Source organism: Gopherus evgoodei, chromosome 2, assembly GCF_007399415.2.
Source record: "Gopherus evgoodei ecotype Sinaloan lineage chromosome 2, rGopEvg1_v1.p, whole genome shotgun sequence".
In the NCBI taxonomy this organism is placed as follows: Eukaryota; Metazoa; Chordata; order Testudines; family Testudinidae; genus Gopherus; species Gopherus evgoodei.
The window spans coordinates 443,649-460,080 of record NC_044323.1 but is presented as its reverse complement, the minus strand read 5'-3'; the positions used below and the strand labels follow the sequence as shown (position 1 = coordinate 460,080).

Below are 16,432 nucleotides of genomic sequence, written 5' to 3'. Positions count from 1 at the left end.
TCACTGTCAGTGTGTGGGTGTGTGTCAGTGTGTGAGTGTGGCGGGGGTGTCAGTGTGTGTGTGTGGGTGCAGTCAGCGCTCTGTGTGTCACTGTCAGTGTGTGGGTGTGTGTCAGTGTGTGTGTGTGGGGGTGTCAGTGTGTATGTGTGTGTGGATGGGTGTAGTCAGAGCTCCGTGTGTCACTGTCACTGTGAGTGTGTGTGTGTCAGTGTCAGTGTGTGTGCTGGGGGTGTCAGTGTGTGTGTGTGTGTATGGGTGCAGTCAGCACTCCGTGTGTCACTGTCAGTGTGTGTGTGTCAGTGTGTGTGTGTGTGGATGGGTGCAGTAAGTGCTCCGTGTGTCACTGTCAGTGTGTGGGTGTGTGTCAGTGTGTGGGTGTGGCGGGGGTGTCAGTGTGTGTGTGTGTGTGTGGATGGGTGCAGTCAGCGCTCCGAGTGTCACTGTCAGTGTGTGGGTGTGTGTCAGTGTGTGGGTGTGGCGGGGGTGTCAGTGTGTGTGTGTGTGTGTGGATGGGTGCAGTCAGCGCTCCGAGTGTCACTGTCAGTGTGTGTGTGTGTGTGTCAGTGTGTGGGTGTGGTGGGGGTGTCAGTGTGTGTGTGTGTGTGTGGATGGGTGCAGTCAGCGCTTCGTGTGTCACTGTCAGTGTGTGTGTGTGTCACTGTCAGTGTGTGTGTGGCGGGGGTGTCAGTGTGTGTGTGTGTGTGTGGATGGGTGCAGTCAGCGCTCCGTGTGTCACTGTCAGTGTGTCAGTGTGTGTGTGTGTGTGTGGTGTCAGTGTGTGTGTGTGTGAATGGGTGTAGTCAGAGCTACGTGTGTCACTGTCACTGTCACTGTCAGTGTGAGTGTGTGTGTCAGTGTCAGTGTGTGTGTGGCGGGGGTGTCAGTGTGTGTGTGTGTGTGTGGATGGCTGCAGTCAGCGCTCCGTGTGTCACTGTCAGTGTGTGTGTGTGGAGTGTCAGTGTGTGTGGGTGTGTGTGGATGCAGTCTGCGCTCCTTGTGTCACTGTCAGTGTGTGTGTGTGTGGGTCAGTGTGTGTGTGTGTGTGTGTGTGTGAGTGTGTGTATGGGTGTCACTGTCAGCGTGTGTGCGTGCTGGGGGTGTCAGTTTGTGTGTGTGTGTGTGTGTGGATGGGTGCAGTCAGCCCTCCGTGTGTCACTGTCAGTGAGTGTGTGTGTGTGTGTGTGTGTGGGTGCACTCACCGCTCCGTGTGTCACTGTCAGTGTGTGGGTGTGTGTCAGTGTGTGTTTGTGTGTCAGTGTCAGTGTGTGTGGGGGGTGTCAGTGTGTGTGTGTGGATGGGTGCAGTCAGCGCTCCGTGTGTCACTGTCAGTGTGTGGGTGTGTGTCAGTGTGTGTGGGGTGTCAGTGTGTGTGTGTGTGTGTGTGTGTGTGTGTGTATGGGTGCAGGCAGCGCTCCGTGTGTCACTGTCAGTGTGTGTGTGGCGGGGGTGTCAGTGAGTGTGTGTGTGTGTGGATGGGTGCAGTCAGCGCTCCGTGTGTCAGTGTCAGTGTGTGTTTGTGTGTCAGTGTCAGTGTGTGTTTGTGTGTCAGTGTCAGTGTGTGTGGGGGGTGTCAGTGTGTGTGTGTGTGTGGGTGTCAGTGTGTGTGTGGATGGATGCAGTCAGTGCTCCGTGTGTGTCACTGTCAGTGTGTGTTTGTGTGTCAGTGTCAGTGTGTGTGGGTGTGTGTCAGTGTGTGGGTGTGTGTCAGTGTGTGTGTGTGTGTATGGGTGCAGGCAGTGCTCAGTGTGTCACTGTCAGTGTGTGTGTGGCGGGGGTGTCAGTGTGTGTGTGTGTGTCAGTGTGTGTGTGGGGTGTCAGTGTGTGTGTGTCAGTGTGTGTGTGTGTGTGTCAGTGTGTGTTTGTGTGTCAGTGTCAGTGTGTGGGTGTGTGTCAGTGTGTGTGTGCGGTGTTAGTGTGGGTGTGTGTGTCAGTGTGTGTGTGTGTCAGTGTCAGTGTGTGTGTGGGGTGTCAGTGTGTGTGTGTGTCAGTGTGTGGGTGGGCGCTGCTGCCGGCCCGGCCCCCAGCTCCCAGCATGCCCTGCCCGGGTGGCCGCCGAGCCGTGCGGGGCCGGGCCGGTGTCGCTGGGCCCCCGAGCCGCCGGGCAGCAGCCGGGCCGGGCCGGCCGAGCCCAGGGGCCGCGGCCCGGAGCCTCCTGCTGCGCGGGGAGCCGCCCGCCGGGCATGGCCGGGAGACACGGACCCGCCCCGCCTGCCCAGGTAGGAGCCCGCACCGGCCTCCCCCAACGGGCCCCACCCCAGCGGGACCCCCCGTGTGACCCCCCAGCCACTGCTCCCCCCACCCAGCGGGACCCCCCGTGTGACCCCCCAGCCACTGCTCCCCCACCCAGCGGGACCCCCCGTGTGACCCCCCAGCCACTGCTCCCCCCACCCAGCAGGACCCCCCGTGTGACCCCCCAGCCACTGCTCCCCCCACCCAGCGGGACCCCCCCGTGTGACCCCCCAGCCACTGCTCCCCCACCCAGCAGGACCCCCCGTGTGACCCCCCAGCCACTGCTCCCCTCACCCAGCAGGACCCCCCGTGTGACCCCCCAGCCACTGCTCCCCCACCCAGCAGGACCCCCCGTGTGACCCCCCAGCCACTGCTCCCCCACCCAGCAGGACCCCCCGTGTGACCCCCCAGCCACTGCTCCCCTCACCCAGCAGGACCCCCCGTGTGACCCCCCAGCCACTGCTCCCCCCACCCAGCAGGACCCCCCGTGTGACCCCCCAGCCACTGCTCCCCCCTCAGCAAGACCCCCCGTGTGACCCCCCAGCCACTGCTCCCCCCACCCAGCGGGACCCCCCGTGTGACCCCCCAGCCACTGCTCCCTCACCCAGCAGGACCCCCCGTGTGACCCCCAGCCACTGCTCCCCTCACCCAGCAGGACCCCCCGTGTGACCCCCCAGCCACTGCTCCCCCACCCAGCAGGACCCCCCGTGTGACCCCCCAGCCACTGCTCCCCTCACCCAGCAGGACCCCCCGTGTGACCCCCCAGCCACTGCTCCCCTCACCCAGCAGGACCCCCCATGTGACCCCCCAGCCACTGCTCCCCCCACCCAGCAGGACCCCCCGTGTGACCCCCCAGCCACTGCTCCCCCCCCTCAGCAAGACCCCCCGTGTGACCCCCCAGCCACTGCTCCCCCCACCCAGCGGGACCCCCCGTGTGACCCCCCAGCCACTGCTCCCCCCACCCAGCGGGACCCCCCGTGTGACCCCCCAGCCACTGCTCCCCCCACCCAGCAGGGCCCCCCGTGTGACCCCCCAGCCACTGCTCCCCCCACCCAGCGGGACCCCCCGTGTGACCCCCCAGCCACTGCTCCCCCACCCAACAGGACCCCCCGTGTGACCCCCCAGCCACTGCTCCCCCTACCCAGCAAGACCCCCCGTGTGACCCCCCCAGGCACTGCTCCCCCCACCCAGCAGGACCCCCCGTGTGACCCCCCAGCCACTGCTCCCCCTACCCAGCAGGACCCCCCCGTGTGACCCCCCAGCCACTGCTCCTCCCCCCTCAGCAGGACCCCCCGTGTGACCCCCCAGCCACTGCTCCTCCTACCCAGCAGGACCCCCCGTGTGACCCCCCAGCCACTGCTCCTCCCCCCTCAGCAAGACCCCCCGTGTGACCCCCCAGCCACTGATCCCTCACCCAGCAGGACCCCCCGTGTGACCCCGCAGCCACTGCTCCCCCTACCCAGCAGGACCCCCCGTGTGACCCCCCAGCCACTGCTACTCCCCCCTCAGCAAGACCCCCCGTGTGACCCCCAGCCACTGCTCCTCCCCCCTCAGCAAGACCCCCCGTGTGACCCCCCAGCCACTGATCCCTCACCCAGCAGGACCCCCCGTGTGACCCCGCAGCCACTGCTCCCCCTACCCAGCAGGACACCCCGTGTGACCCCCCAGCCACTGCTCCCTCACCCAGCAGGACCCCCCGTGTGACCCCGCAGCCACTGCTCCTCCTACCCAGCAGGACCCCCCGTGTGGCCCCCCAGCCACTGCTCCTCCCCCCTCAGCAAGACCCCCCGTGTGACCCCCCAGCCACTGATCCCTCACCCAGCAGGACCCCCCGTGTGACCCCGCAGCCACTGCTCCCCCTACCCAGCAGGACACCCCGTGTGACCCCCCAGCCACTGCTCCCTCACCCAGCAGGACCCCCCGTGTGACCCCGCAGCCACTGCTCCCCCTACCCAGCAGGACCCCCCGTGTGACCCCCCAGCCACTGCTCCCCCTACCCAGCAGGACCCCCCGTGTGACCCCGCAGCCACTGCTCCCCCTACCCAGCAGGACCGCCCGTGTGACCCCCCAGCCACTGCTCCCCCTACCCAGCAGGACCGCCCGTGTGACCCCCCAGCCACTGCTCCCCCTACCCAGCAGGACCCCCTGTGTGACCCCCCAGCCACTGCTCCCCCACGCAGCAGGACCCCCCCATGTGACCCTCCAGCCACTGCTCCCTCACCCAGCAGGACCCCCCGTGTGACCCCCCCAGCCACTGCTCCCCCTACCCAGCAGGACCCCCCGTGTGACCTCCCAGCGACAGCTCCCCCCACCCAGCAGGACCCCCATTCTGACCCCCCAGCCACTGCTCCCCCCACCCAGCAGGACCCCCTGTGTGATCCCCCACCCACTGCTCCTTCACCCAGCAGGACCCCCCGTGTGACACCCCAACCACTGCTCCTCCCACCCAGCAGGACCCCCCTGTGACCCCCCAGCCACTGCTCCCTCACCCATCAGGACCCCCCTTGTGACCTCCCAGCCACTGCTCCCCCTACCCAGCAGGACCCCCCGTGTGACCCGCCAGCCACTGCTCCCTCACCCAGCAGGACCCCCCGTGTGACCCCCCCAGCCACTGTTACCCCCCTCAGCAAGACCCCCCAGTGTGACCCCCAGCACTGCTCCCCCTACCAGCAGGACCCCCCTTGTGACCTCCCAGCGACAGCTCCCCCCACCCAGCAGGACCCCCTGTGTGACCCCCCACCCACTGCTCCCTCACCCAGCAGGACCGCCCGTGTGACCCCCCAACCACCTGCTCCTCCCACCCAGCAGGATCCCCTTGTGACCTCCCAAGCCATGCTCCCCCTACCAGCAGGACCCCCCGTGTGACCCGCCAGCCACTGCTCCCCCTACCCAGCAGGACCCCCCCGGGTGACCCCCCAGCCACTGCTCCTCCCACCCAGCAGGACCTCCCGTGTGACCCCACAGCCACTGCTCCCTCACCCAGCAGGACCCCCCGTGTGACCCCCCCAGCCACTGCTCCCCCCTCAGCAAGACCCCCCGTGTGACCCCCCAGCCACTGCTCCCCCTACCTAGCAGGACCCCCCGTGTGACTCCCCAGCCACTGCTTCCTCACCCAGCAGGACCCCCCGTGTGACCCCCCAGCCACTGCTTCCTTACCCAACAGGACCCCCCGTGTGACCCCCCTGCCACTGCTCCTCCACCCAGTGGGGACCCTCCGTTTGATCCCTCCCAACCATTGCCCCCCCCCAGCAGGACCCGCCCCGTGTGAACCCCCCCAGCCACTGCCCCCCTACCCAGCAGGACCCCCAGTAACCCTCCCCAGCCACTCCCCCTCCCACCTAGTGAGAACCCCCCCATGACCCCAAGCCACTGCCCTCCCAGCTCAGAGGTGTGAAAATCCATACCTCTGCATGATGTAATTATACCGACTGTAACCCTGGTGTAGACAGCGCTATGTCGGCGGGAGAGGTTCTCTCTCTCCTACACAGCTACCGCCTCTCTCGGAGGTGGATTAACTACACCGGGAGCTCTCTCCCACTGGCACAGGGCGGCTTGACTACAGCGGCGCAGCTGCAGTGTCGCAGCATTTTAAGCATAGACCTGCCCTGAGACGCCTTAGCACTGCCCATGTACACTTCTAGTGTAGACCAGGCCTTAGTCCCCACCGCACGCACGAGCTGAGCAAGGCCAGCCGCCTTCCCAGCTGGGTCTGCAGAGTTCAAGCTTCGTGTCAAAAGGAAAGGAAGCTACAGCCCTTGTGGACCTGAGCCCAGGGCCATGTACAGGCAATACCACCTGAGACAATGGCTCTGGGATGTGTGGGCTGCCCCATGCACTCAGTAGCCAGGGCCGTGTGCAGACAGTATGGCCTGGGAACACGGCTCTGCGGTGTGTGGTGCTCCGTGCACTCAGTAGCCAGGGCCGTGTGCAGACAGTATGGCCTGGGAACACGGCTCTGCGGTGTGTGGTGCTCCGTGCACTCAGTAGCCAGGGCCGTGTGCAGACAGTATGGCCTGGGAACACGGCTCTGCGGTGTGTGGTGCTCCAGTGCACTCAGTAGCCAGGGCCGTGTGCAGACAGTATGGCCTGGGAACACGGCTCTGCGGTGTGTGGTGCTCCGTGCACTCAGTAGCCAGGGCCGTGTGCAGACAGTATGGCCTGGGAACACGGCTCTGCGGTGTGTGGTGCTCCGTACACTCAGGAGCCAGGGCCGTGTGCAGACAGTATGGCCTGGGAACACGGCTCTGCGGTGTGTGGTGCTCCGTGCACTCAGTAGCCAGGGCCGTGTGCAGACAGTATGGCCTGGGAACACGGCTCTGCAGTGTGTGGTGCTCCGTGCACTCAGCAGCCAGGGCCGTGTGCAGACAGTATGGCCTGGGAACACGGCTCTGCGGTGTGTGGTGCTCCGTACACTCAGGAGCCAGGGCCGTGTGCAGACAGTATGGCCTGGGAACACGGCTCTGCGGTGTGTGGTGCTCCGTGCATTCAGCAGCCAGGGCCGTGTGCAGACAGTATGGCCTGGGAACACGGCTCTGCGGTGTGTGGTGCTCCGTGCACTCAGTAGCCAGGGCCATGTGCAGACAGTATGGCCTGGGAACACGGCTCTGCGGTGTGTGGTGCTCCGTGCATTCAGCAGCCAGGGCCGTGTGCAGACAGTATGGCCTGGGAACACGGCTCTGCGGTGTGTGGTGCTCCGTGCATTCAGCAGCCAGGGCCGTGTGCAGACAGTATGGCCTGGGAACACGGCTCTGCCGTGTGTGGTGCTCCGTACACTCAGGAGCCAGGGCCGTGTGCAGACAGTATGGCCTGGGAACACGGCTCTGCGGTGTGTGGTGCTCCGTGCACTCAGTAGCCAGGGCCGTGTGCAGACAGTATGGCCTGGGAACACGGCTCTGCGGTGTGTGGTGCTCCGTGCACTCAGTAGCCAGGGCCATGTGCAGACAGTATGGCCTGGGAACACGGCTCTGCGGTGTGTGGTGCTCCGTGCACTCAGCAGCCAGGGCCGTGTGCAGACAGTATGGCCTGGGAACACGGCTCTGCGGTGTGTGGGGCTCCGTGCACTCAGTAGCCAGGGCCGTGTGCAGACAGTATGGCCTGGGAACACGGCTCTGCGGTGTGTGGTGCTCCGTGCATTCAGTAGCCAGGGCCGTGTGCAGACAGTATGGCCTGGGAACACGGCTCTGCGGTGTGTGGCGCTCCGTGCACTCAGTAGCCAGGGCCGTGTGCAGACAGTATGGCCTGGGAACACGGCTCTGCGGTGTGTGGTGCTCCGTGCATTCAGCAGCCAGGGCCGTGTGCAGACAGTATGGCCTGGGAACACGGCTCTGCGGTGTGTGGTGCTCCGTGCACTCAGTAGCCAGGGCCGTGTGCAGACAGTATGGCCTGGGAACACGGCTCTGCGGTGTGTGGTGCTCCGTGCACTCAGTAGCCAGGGCCGTGTGCAGACAGTATGGCCTGGGAACACGGCTCTGCGGTGTGTGGTGCTCCGTGCACTCAGTAGCCAGGGCCGTGTGCGGACAGTATGGCCTGGGAACACGGCTCTGCGGTGTGTGGTGCTCCGTGCACTCAGTAACCAGGGCCGTGTGCAGACAGTATGGCCTGGGAACACGGCTCTGCGGTGTGTGGTGCTCCGTGCACTCAGTAGCCAGGGCCGTGTGCGGACAGTATGGCCTGGGAACACGGCTCTGCGGTGTGTGGTGCTCCGTGCACTCAGTAGCCAGGGCCGTGTGCAGACAGTATGGCCTGGGAACACGGCTCTGCGGTGTGTGGTGCTCCGTGCACTCAGTAGCCAGGGCCGTGTGCGGACAGTATGGCCTGGGAACACGGCTCTGCGGTGTGTGGCGCTCCGTGCACTCAGTAGCCAGGGCCGTGTGCGGACAGTATGGCCTGGGAACACGGCTCTGCGGTGTGTGGTGCTCCGTGCACTCAGTAGCCAGGGCCGTGTGCAGACAGTATGGCCTGGGAACACGGCTCTGCGGTGTGTGGGGCTCCGTGCACTCAGTAGCCAGGGCCGTGTGCAGACAGTATGGCCTGGGAACACGGCTCTGCGGTGTGTGGTGCTCCGTGCACTCAGTAGCCAGGGCCGTGTGCAGACAGTATGGCCTGGGAACACGGCTCTGCGGTGTGTGGTGCTCCGTGCACTCAGTAGCCAGGGCCGTGTGCAGACAGTATGGCCTGGGAACACGGCTCTGCGGTGTGTGGTGCTCCGTGCACTCAGTAGCCAGGGCCGTGTGCGGACAGTATGGCCTGGGAACACGGCTCTGCGGTGTGTGGTGCTCCGTGCACTCAGTAGCCAGGGCCGTGTGCGGACAGTATGGCCTGGGAACACGGCTCAGCGGTGTGTGGTGCTCCGTGCACTCAGCAGCCAGGGCCGTGTGCAGACAGTATGGCCTGGGAACACGGCTCTGCGGTGTGTGGTGCTCCGTGCACTCAGTAGCCAGGGCCGTGTGCAGACAGTATGGCCTGGGAACACGGCTCTGCGGTGTGTGGTGCTCCGTGCACTCAGTAGCCAGGGCCGTGTGCAGACAGTATGGCCTGGGAACACGGCTCTGCGGTGTGTGGTGCTCCGTACACTCAGTAGCCAGGGCCGTGTGCAGACAGTATGGCCTGGGAACACGGCTCTGCAGTGTGTGGTGCTCCGTGCATTCAGCAGCCAGGGTTATGAGCAGACAATACAGCTTGGGATAATGGCTCTGGGATGGGTGGGCTGCCCCATGCCCTCAGCAGCCAGGGCCATGTGCCAGATCTCCAGGGAGGAGGGAGTGTTGCATGGTGGATGAGGGGCGCTGTGAGAGGTTTTGGGGCTTAGCAGGGTCTTTGTATTGGGCCAGTGGGTCCTACTTGTAAATTGTGATGCTATTTTTATTGCTTTTGTTCATGTGCCCAGAGCATGCAATGGGCACATTCTTTAGCACTTTCAATAAGTAGCCCCAGCTCTCCAGTCGTGCACAGAGCATTCCAGGAGACCCAGGGCGGACAAGACCCAAATACAATCTCAGTGTGAACAGGTCTGTGTTATGCTTCATTAGAAGAGCAGAGACGAGCACAAGTCCATGTTTCTCTGTCTGGGTTAGCAGCATAAACCAGGCAGTTACCTAATAAGGCTGGACTGTTGATCAGTGAGTGAGCAATGTGGATATTTAAATAGTCCCCAGGCCACCTTCCTGATGAACACACTGCCGTGAGTGGGGATAGCTCACGCCTTTCTTAGAGCTGCCTTGTGAAAGCCTGGCCCCACTGAAGTCTGTGCAAAACCTCCCTTGTCTTCAATAGATTCTGGATTTCACCCATTGTTTCGGGCTGACTGCAGGGACCCTGGACTGTAGTGGTGCAGAGCATCTATTCAGCATCCTCCTTCCCCCCGCCCTGCGTACGTTAGTGACGTTTTCCTTTTGCACCCTGGCTCTGGTAAACTCTGTGGGGACTTCCGGCCGATTCCTGCAGCCGCTTGGCGATTTTGCCACTGATTTCAGTGGGACCAGGAACTGCTCGTTGGCCAGACTGTGATATAGGTTACACCTGTGTAACATCATTGGCTTCAATGCAGTTTCTCAGTATTTACACCTGTACGAAAGTGATATAGGAGCGGGTAAAGCACAGAATCAGGCTGCTCGAATTTACTGCAGCTGCTGTGCCCCAGCCCAGGGTTTCCATAGGGGTGGGTGCTGCCACGCACACGGATAGCTATGGACAAAGGCTGCACAAGAATAATTCCTTTTTGACCGGTTTGGCAGGTGCATTACCCTCACCCTGCACACCGGACTGGGAGCTAGCCCAGACTAGATCAGGACACACATTCTATTAGCCTCTCATGCTACCACTTACATCACCACTGAATCTGGCCCAAACACTCCCATGGGGGTTGAACCTACTTGCTCCAGGCTGCATTTGGTACTGATGTTGCATGTTTTTTTCCATAGACTCCAAGTCCAGAAGGGACCACTGTGATCACCCAGTCTGGCTGAGTTACATGGGGATGGATACCCCCCTGAAGATATTTTCTGTGGGTTATTTCTGTGAATTTTTCACAGAGCTAGGGCTGACATGGGGCTTGGGTCCTGTGCTAGCCTTCTGCACGGAGTGAATTTCCCCCTTAAAAAGTCCTTTTGCTGGGACTCGGGGCTACAGGCGGTGCTGAGCGTGGAATGCTTGTGATTGCAGGTGCCGGTGGTATTTGATGACATCGCTGTCTATTTCTCCCGGGAGGAGTGGGACATGTTTGCGGAGTGGCAGAAGGAGCTGTACCGGGAGGTGATGACGGAGAACTATGAAATGCTGCTTTCTTTGGGTAAAGAGCTCTTTTCCTTCTTTTGCTGTGATGTGTGTGGGCTCTGTTTTGGGGCTTCCATTAGCACGTTTGATCTGCATTCAGAATCCCAGCCGTCCCCCAGAAAAGCAAGGGGTGATTTAAAACCATTGAAAGTCTGTGTAATAACACTCTGGCATGATGGTAGGTTCTCCAGCTCTGCTTCGCGCTTGCAGGGATGACCAGCTTCTCAAGCTGCGCAGGTCGTGTGGGTGACTCATTCAGGGTGTTATGACAGCTGCTGCTGTTTTCTCTCTCCAGCTGTCACAGTGATCTCCCTAGGTGAGGTTTCAAAAAAACGGGTCATAGGCTGCTTGTCAGGGGCAAGACAAACAGGGCGTGCTCACTGGCCAGTCACTTCACAGCTGTGTGAGGGTTTGTGGTTAGGCCTAGCTAGGTAGCCATTGCAGCTACCCAGCCTACATCTGTGTGTGAAACACAAAAGCAGCATTTGCTGCTATAGGCTGAGGCCTGAGTTATGTCAAGGATTCTGGCCTGTGCATGGATGTCTATTACGCTATTAATAACCTCTATATTTTCTGTGTCATTTCTGCACATTTTGAAAATCGGCACCAAACTGGCAGCAATGGTGCATTTCAAGTGCAGACAAGCCCTTTGTCACTTCCCTGAGTGTCTCTGGGCAGACACTTGCTCAGAGAGCTCTAAACAAGCCAGCTGAATGGGCAGCGCTGCAGCAAATGGTGTTTGGAGTCGATAATTGCAGGGTCTGCGCACCCTTCTGCAGCACGTAGGGGCACAGAGAGGTGTGACGTGGCCCTTTCGTCTCACTGGCTGAGTGTCAGTTAAAAGGAACACTTCAAGGTGATAAACGTATTGTTTCTTCTGTGGCATTTCCACACCTTTCAGCCTGTTCCTATCCACCCTCTTAGTCCTTGTCCATTTCAGAACTGGGACGCTCCTGAGGGGTTTTACATCAATTGTTCAGGTGATGGCAAACTGTTCACTGAAATCAAGACAAAACTGTTCATGTATACCAAGCCCTGACCGCCCCGGTCTCTTCCCACTCACAGGCTACCTGGGCCCCAAGCCTGACCTCTTATATCGGCTGGAGCGTGGGGAAGAGCCGTGGGTCCACACCCCACAGGGCCCCGTGGCGTGGGAGAGCCCCTCTGCGGGTGAGTATCAGCAATCCCAGCTCCCTCCGCGCTGCTCATGCTCTGCAGTGACTGGAATCGCAGAATCGTAGAACCATATGGTTAGAGGGGGCTGTAAGGGTCAGAGTCCAGTGACCCCGTCCCAGGCTGCTGCCCTGGCTTCTCTTTCTCCCCGGCTTCCTCCAGCCCAGGTGTCATGTCTGGGCCTGTCCCACCTGCCTCCCCTCCCCTGCCCTTTCATCCCCAGCACAAGCCCTTGCTCCTCAGTTTTCAGGCTCCCTGTGGACCATGATTATTTCAGTGAGACTTGTCCGCTGACCTGGCACGCTCTCCTGTTTCGGTCTCTCCTGGGGAGGGGGCTGTTAGTCAGGTGCTGGCTCTTTCACCCCCACATCCCTGCTGCCCTGCTGGACACTTCCAGTATTTGCTGCTCCAAAGCGGGATCATCCTCCCGCCCGGCCGCGGCCAGGCAGAGCCATCAGCGCTGTGCTGACAGGGCGACGTACGGACGCATATGCTGGGGGAAGGATGCGGGGCTGCCTCAGTCAGGCCCCACTGCAAGGGGGTCTGAGTGTTTCCCAGGCCTAGGAAGTAGCATCTGGGTTATGTTCCTTCCAGCAGAGGAGGAGGAGCAGTTCTGTGAGCCATGGGTCAGCCCCCAGCAGGACTCCAGGGTGTGGGAGCCTCCGGAGAGTCACTGCCGAGGTGAGTAGCACCCAGCCCAGCTCCCTTGGTGCTGCCTGGACCCCGGAGAGAAGAGCTGGGCAGAGACCCTGTCCCAGGCTGCTGAGGGCTCTGTTCCTCGTTCACATGGGGCTGAGGTTAGGAAAAGGCCCTGTGCTCCGTTACCTTAAGATCACTGACTGGGTTGGGGGCCCATGCAGACCTGTGTCTGGTTATCTTACATCCCATTCATCCAGCATGGACTCTTCCCTGCCTGCTCGCTGGCCCCCCGCCTCCTGCTGGGGAGAGGGTAGGTGCTCCTGGGCTTTCATCCTCAGCAGTGTCTCTGTATGGGCAGCGACGGTGTCCTATTCTCAGCCCATGGATAGGGGCCCCTTCATGGGAATGCTGCCGCAGGCTGCTGTGGGGGAAGATTTGGGCTGTGTCCTCCCAGGTGGGTGTGACTGGGCGATGCCACCTTCCCAGCATATCTGGTACCCATGAGGGACTCGCAAGACGTTGGCCAAGGAAACAGGCTTCCTGGGGTATCATCAGCCCTGGGGGAAGCCTTGAATGCAGTGGGACCTGCGTACAGCAGAGGAGATTTGGCCCCTTGTTTCTGCTTCCTCCCTGCTGCAATTCAACCCTCCCCAAATGACGCCACCATCCCTCTGTGCTCTGAGGAGCTGGGAGTTCTGTGCTGCGGGTGCCAGGCTGTGCGTGCCAGCTGGGGGGATGTCCCAGCCCCATCCCACTGCTGGTGGTTAGGAGCCGTTGGCTGCAGCTTGTGAGACAATTTCTGGATTCTCTTTTTCACCTGTCAGGTGGCGATGTCCTGAGTGGGTCCGGGGAGCAGCAGCACCAGTTATGGGCCAGCATCCTCCAGTGCGCCGTGGCATGGGAGAGACCCGAGAGCATCGGCCGAGGTGAGCAGCAGTGATCCTGGGAGCCGCGCTGACTCCAGAGTAGGGAGCAGTGACTCTGTCCCAGCTGCTGACCGGGCTTCCTCCAGCAGGATTTGTTGTGTCTCAGGAGGTGCCCATCGGCCTTCTGTCCCCTCTCAGGCCAAGCCCTTTGCCCACCTGTTTCCTATTCTCTCTGGGATATTGCGGAGAGATCTGGGAATGCAGCTGCTGAGCGGATACTGCTCTGCTGCCACACTGTTCGCCCAGACTCTCTCCATTGCACTCTCTGCAGCTACTGGGCGTTCACACTCGGCGCACGCACAGGGCAGAACCCCAGCCCCTCCAGTCAGTGGGTGTTTAGATGAGGAATATTCACCTTCTCCCCTTACACACACAGTTTCCTCCCTACAGCCCTGACGCCTTCAGTCCCTTACAGAACGTCCAGGGTCAGACACCTCTGTGCCTCTCTCATGGGAGGCTATTTTTAATGCTCAGGTGGTTAAGATTAGGGGAAACTCTTGCTGGATTCGCTCTCCCTAAATCCCCTAACTGGGAGCAGGTGGGCCTGCTAGGAGAGCCCCCGGGAAACTCCCTCTGGTCACCCTCACACTGAGTCTGCCCATGCTGGACTCTCTCTGCACGGGGCAGGTCAGGCTCTTCCCTGTTCTTTTACCCTCAGTGCTTTGCAGTGTTGGTGACTTTCTCCGGGTGGCTGCTGCACTCACCGGATGCTGGGAGACGCGGCACAAATCGCCGGTCAGGGATGCTGCTCAGGGTGAGGCCTGCACCCTGGAGATGCCCATTGCCCGGGGGTTGGCAGTTCAGCACTGGGAGCTCTGGGGCAATCACAAGAGAAAACTCACTTTCCTGAGAACACACTGAGCCAGCGCCTCGCTGGGGTAACTGCACTGGAGTTAATGGAATTACCTCAGCATGAATTTGGCCCATTGTCTATTCCCTGTTGAAATCGCAGGCCCTTCTCCACTTCCTGCAGGAGCTGCAGTGCTTCCTGGGAGAAGTGTCGTGCAAGAAGGGGTGTGCTTGGTCCCAAAGTATTAGTGCCCCCTCTTCCCTGAGGGATAATCTCTGGACTCTCTTTTCCACCCAGCAAATGGCAGGTCCAGGAGCAGTTCTGAGGAGCAGCATCCGGATGAAGGGGCTGAGACCCTGCAGCCCTACAGGGTGTTATTCCGGGGATCAGAAGAGGGAGCTGTCCTGAGCCCTGAGCTGCAAGGAACTGCCCTGAGCTCGTGTGGGTCTCAGAGACCGGAGAGTGAGCTGGGGGCCACGCGGGGGTGTGACTGGTGCTCTAGCAACTCCCCAAATATGCGGTCAGGGCCTGAGACTGGAGAGGGGCCGAGCCCGTGCCTGGTGTGTGCCCCGAGAGCCAATGGGACGGCCCCTCCCGGCGTGCAGGAGAGCAGCGTTCCCAAGAAGGAGAAGCCCCACAAGTGCCCGGAGTGCGGGAAAGGTTTCCGGAGGAAGTGGGATCTCACCAAGCACCAGAGAACCCACTCGGGGGAGCGCCCCTACCCCTGCACGGACTGCAGCAAGAGCTTCAGCCATGTCTCCAACCTCATCAAGCACCAGCGCATCCACACCGGGGAGCGGCCCTTCGCCTGCAACCTCTGCGGGCGCAGCTTCACCCTGAAGCAGGTGCTGGTCCGCCACCAGCGCATCCACACGGGCGAGCGGCCCTTCGCCTGCACTGACTGCGACAAGAGCTTCAAGGACAAGCAGAAGCTGACCATCCACCAGCGCATCCACACCGGCGAGCGGCCCTACGTCTGCGCTGACTGCGGCAAGAGCTTCGGGCAGAGCCAGCGGCTCAAGACGCACCGGCGCGTCCACACGGGAGAGAAGCCCTACCTCTGCAGCGACTGCGGCCGGGCCTTCAGCCAGGTCTCCAATCTGTACACGCACTGGCGGACCCACACAGGCGAGCGCCCCTACCCCTGCGCCTACTGTGGCAAGAGCTTCAGCTTGAAGCACGACCTCACCAAGCACCAGCGGGTGCACACGGGCGAGCGTCCCTACCCCTGCACGGACTGCAACAAGAGCTTCAGCCAGAAGCAGGACCTCACCAAGCACCAGCGGGTGCACACGGGCGAGCGCCCCTACCCCTGCGCCCAGTGTGGCAAGAGCTTCAGCAACGTGTCCAACCTCCTTGCCCACCAACGGACCCACCTGGGCCAGCGGCTCCCAGTGGCCGGCCTGGCTCAGCCCGGCAAGGAATGAACCACCATCGGGGTGCTGCTGTGAGCCGGTCAGGAAATCAGGGTGGGTGATGGAACCACGTCACTTGGGTCGTGACCCGTGTTCTGCTCCCCTTCCGGCCGGTGCAAATGAGGAGCCAGTGTCAGCAGATGTGCTAACTGAGGGAGCTGAGCGGAGGGGGGAGCAGGGAAAGGGACTAGCCGCGGGGGCTAGATCAAGTCACCCCAGCCAACATGTTGTCTGGCAGCACCTCCAGGACTGAGATCCCATTGGTTTCAACAGCACTTACACCAGAGTCTGATTCTCCGCCCCCCGACATCTCAAGCAAGCGAAGTTACAGTGGAGTCGCATCACAGGCACATTTAACTTACGCGATTTTAACTGTACGCGCTCTGCAAAACAAAAGAGAGAAATAACAATTGAAATACTGTACCTGTAGCGCGGGCGATTCCGCCCGCCATTCCACTCAATGAGCGTTTGACTATACGCGATTTTCGCCTTACGCGCTGACTTCAGAACCTAACCTCCGTGTAACATCCATCTCCCCTGTGCGTTCTTGTGGCCCTAGCCCTGGCAACCAGCACTGTGTGTGTTACACTCCATTACTGCTTAGCCCCGCTTCCTGAGCGGCTCACCCTGATGGGAGACTCGCCCTGCTGACCGGGCCTCACCCCTGGCTGGAGCTGCCTGGCCCAGACAGTGCAGGTGACTGCGGTAATAGGAGCAAAGAATCCTCTGGCACCTTATAGACTGACAGACGTTTTGGAGCATGAGCTTTCGTGGGTGAATACCCACTTCCTCAGATGCATGTAATGGAAATTTCCAGGGAGTTTCTCAAATGCGGCCACCAGGGGCTTTTCTTGCAGCCACGGCCTCCTAGGCAGTGACGGGGTGGGGTGGGGGGGCACAAAGCATTGGCCCCACCTCCAGGGTTGTCAGTAGTGGTTGGGTCTTGCCCCATCTGGAGAGACACAAGCCTGAGGAGCAGGCAGCCCATG

The 16,432-nt window shown here is 61.5% G+C and overlaps 1 protein-coding gene across 7 annotated transcripts; it reads left to right on the top strand.

Moving 5' to 3' along the window:
- Nucleotides 1-2,141: 2,141 nt before the first annotated feature.
- On the top strand, nt 2,142-16,227 carry LOC115645281 (zinc finger protein 436-like). Of its 7 annotated transcripts, none has more exons than XM_030549686.1 (8): nt 2,148-2,216; nt 9,502-9,598; nt 10,149-10,231; nt 10,390-10,516; nt 11,566-11,670; nt 12,271-12,354; nt 13,137-13,238; nt 14,326-16,227. In XM_030549686.1, exons 1-8 carry the CDS (start codon nt 2,181-2,183, stop codon nt 15,453-15,455), a joined length of 1,764 nt encoding a protein of 587 aa, XP_030405546.1. In that variant the 5' UTR covers nt 2,148-2,180; the 3' UTR covers nt 15,456-16,227. The 7 variants fall into 7 exon arrangements, with proteins under 7 accessions (XP_030405547.1, XP_030405546.1, XP_030405545.1 ...); XM_030549685.1 differs by having other exon boundaries at nt 12,268-12,354; XM_030549688.1 differs by lacking the exon at nt 9,502-9,598 and having other exon boundaries at nt 2,149-2,216; nt 12,268-12,354.
- The last annotated feature ends 205 nt before the right edge of the window (nt 16,228-16,432 follow it).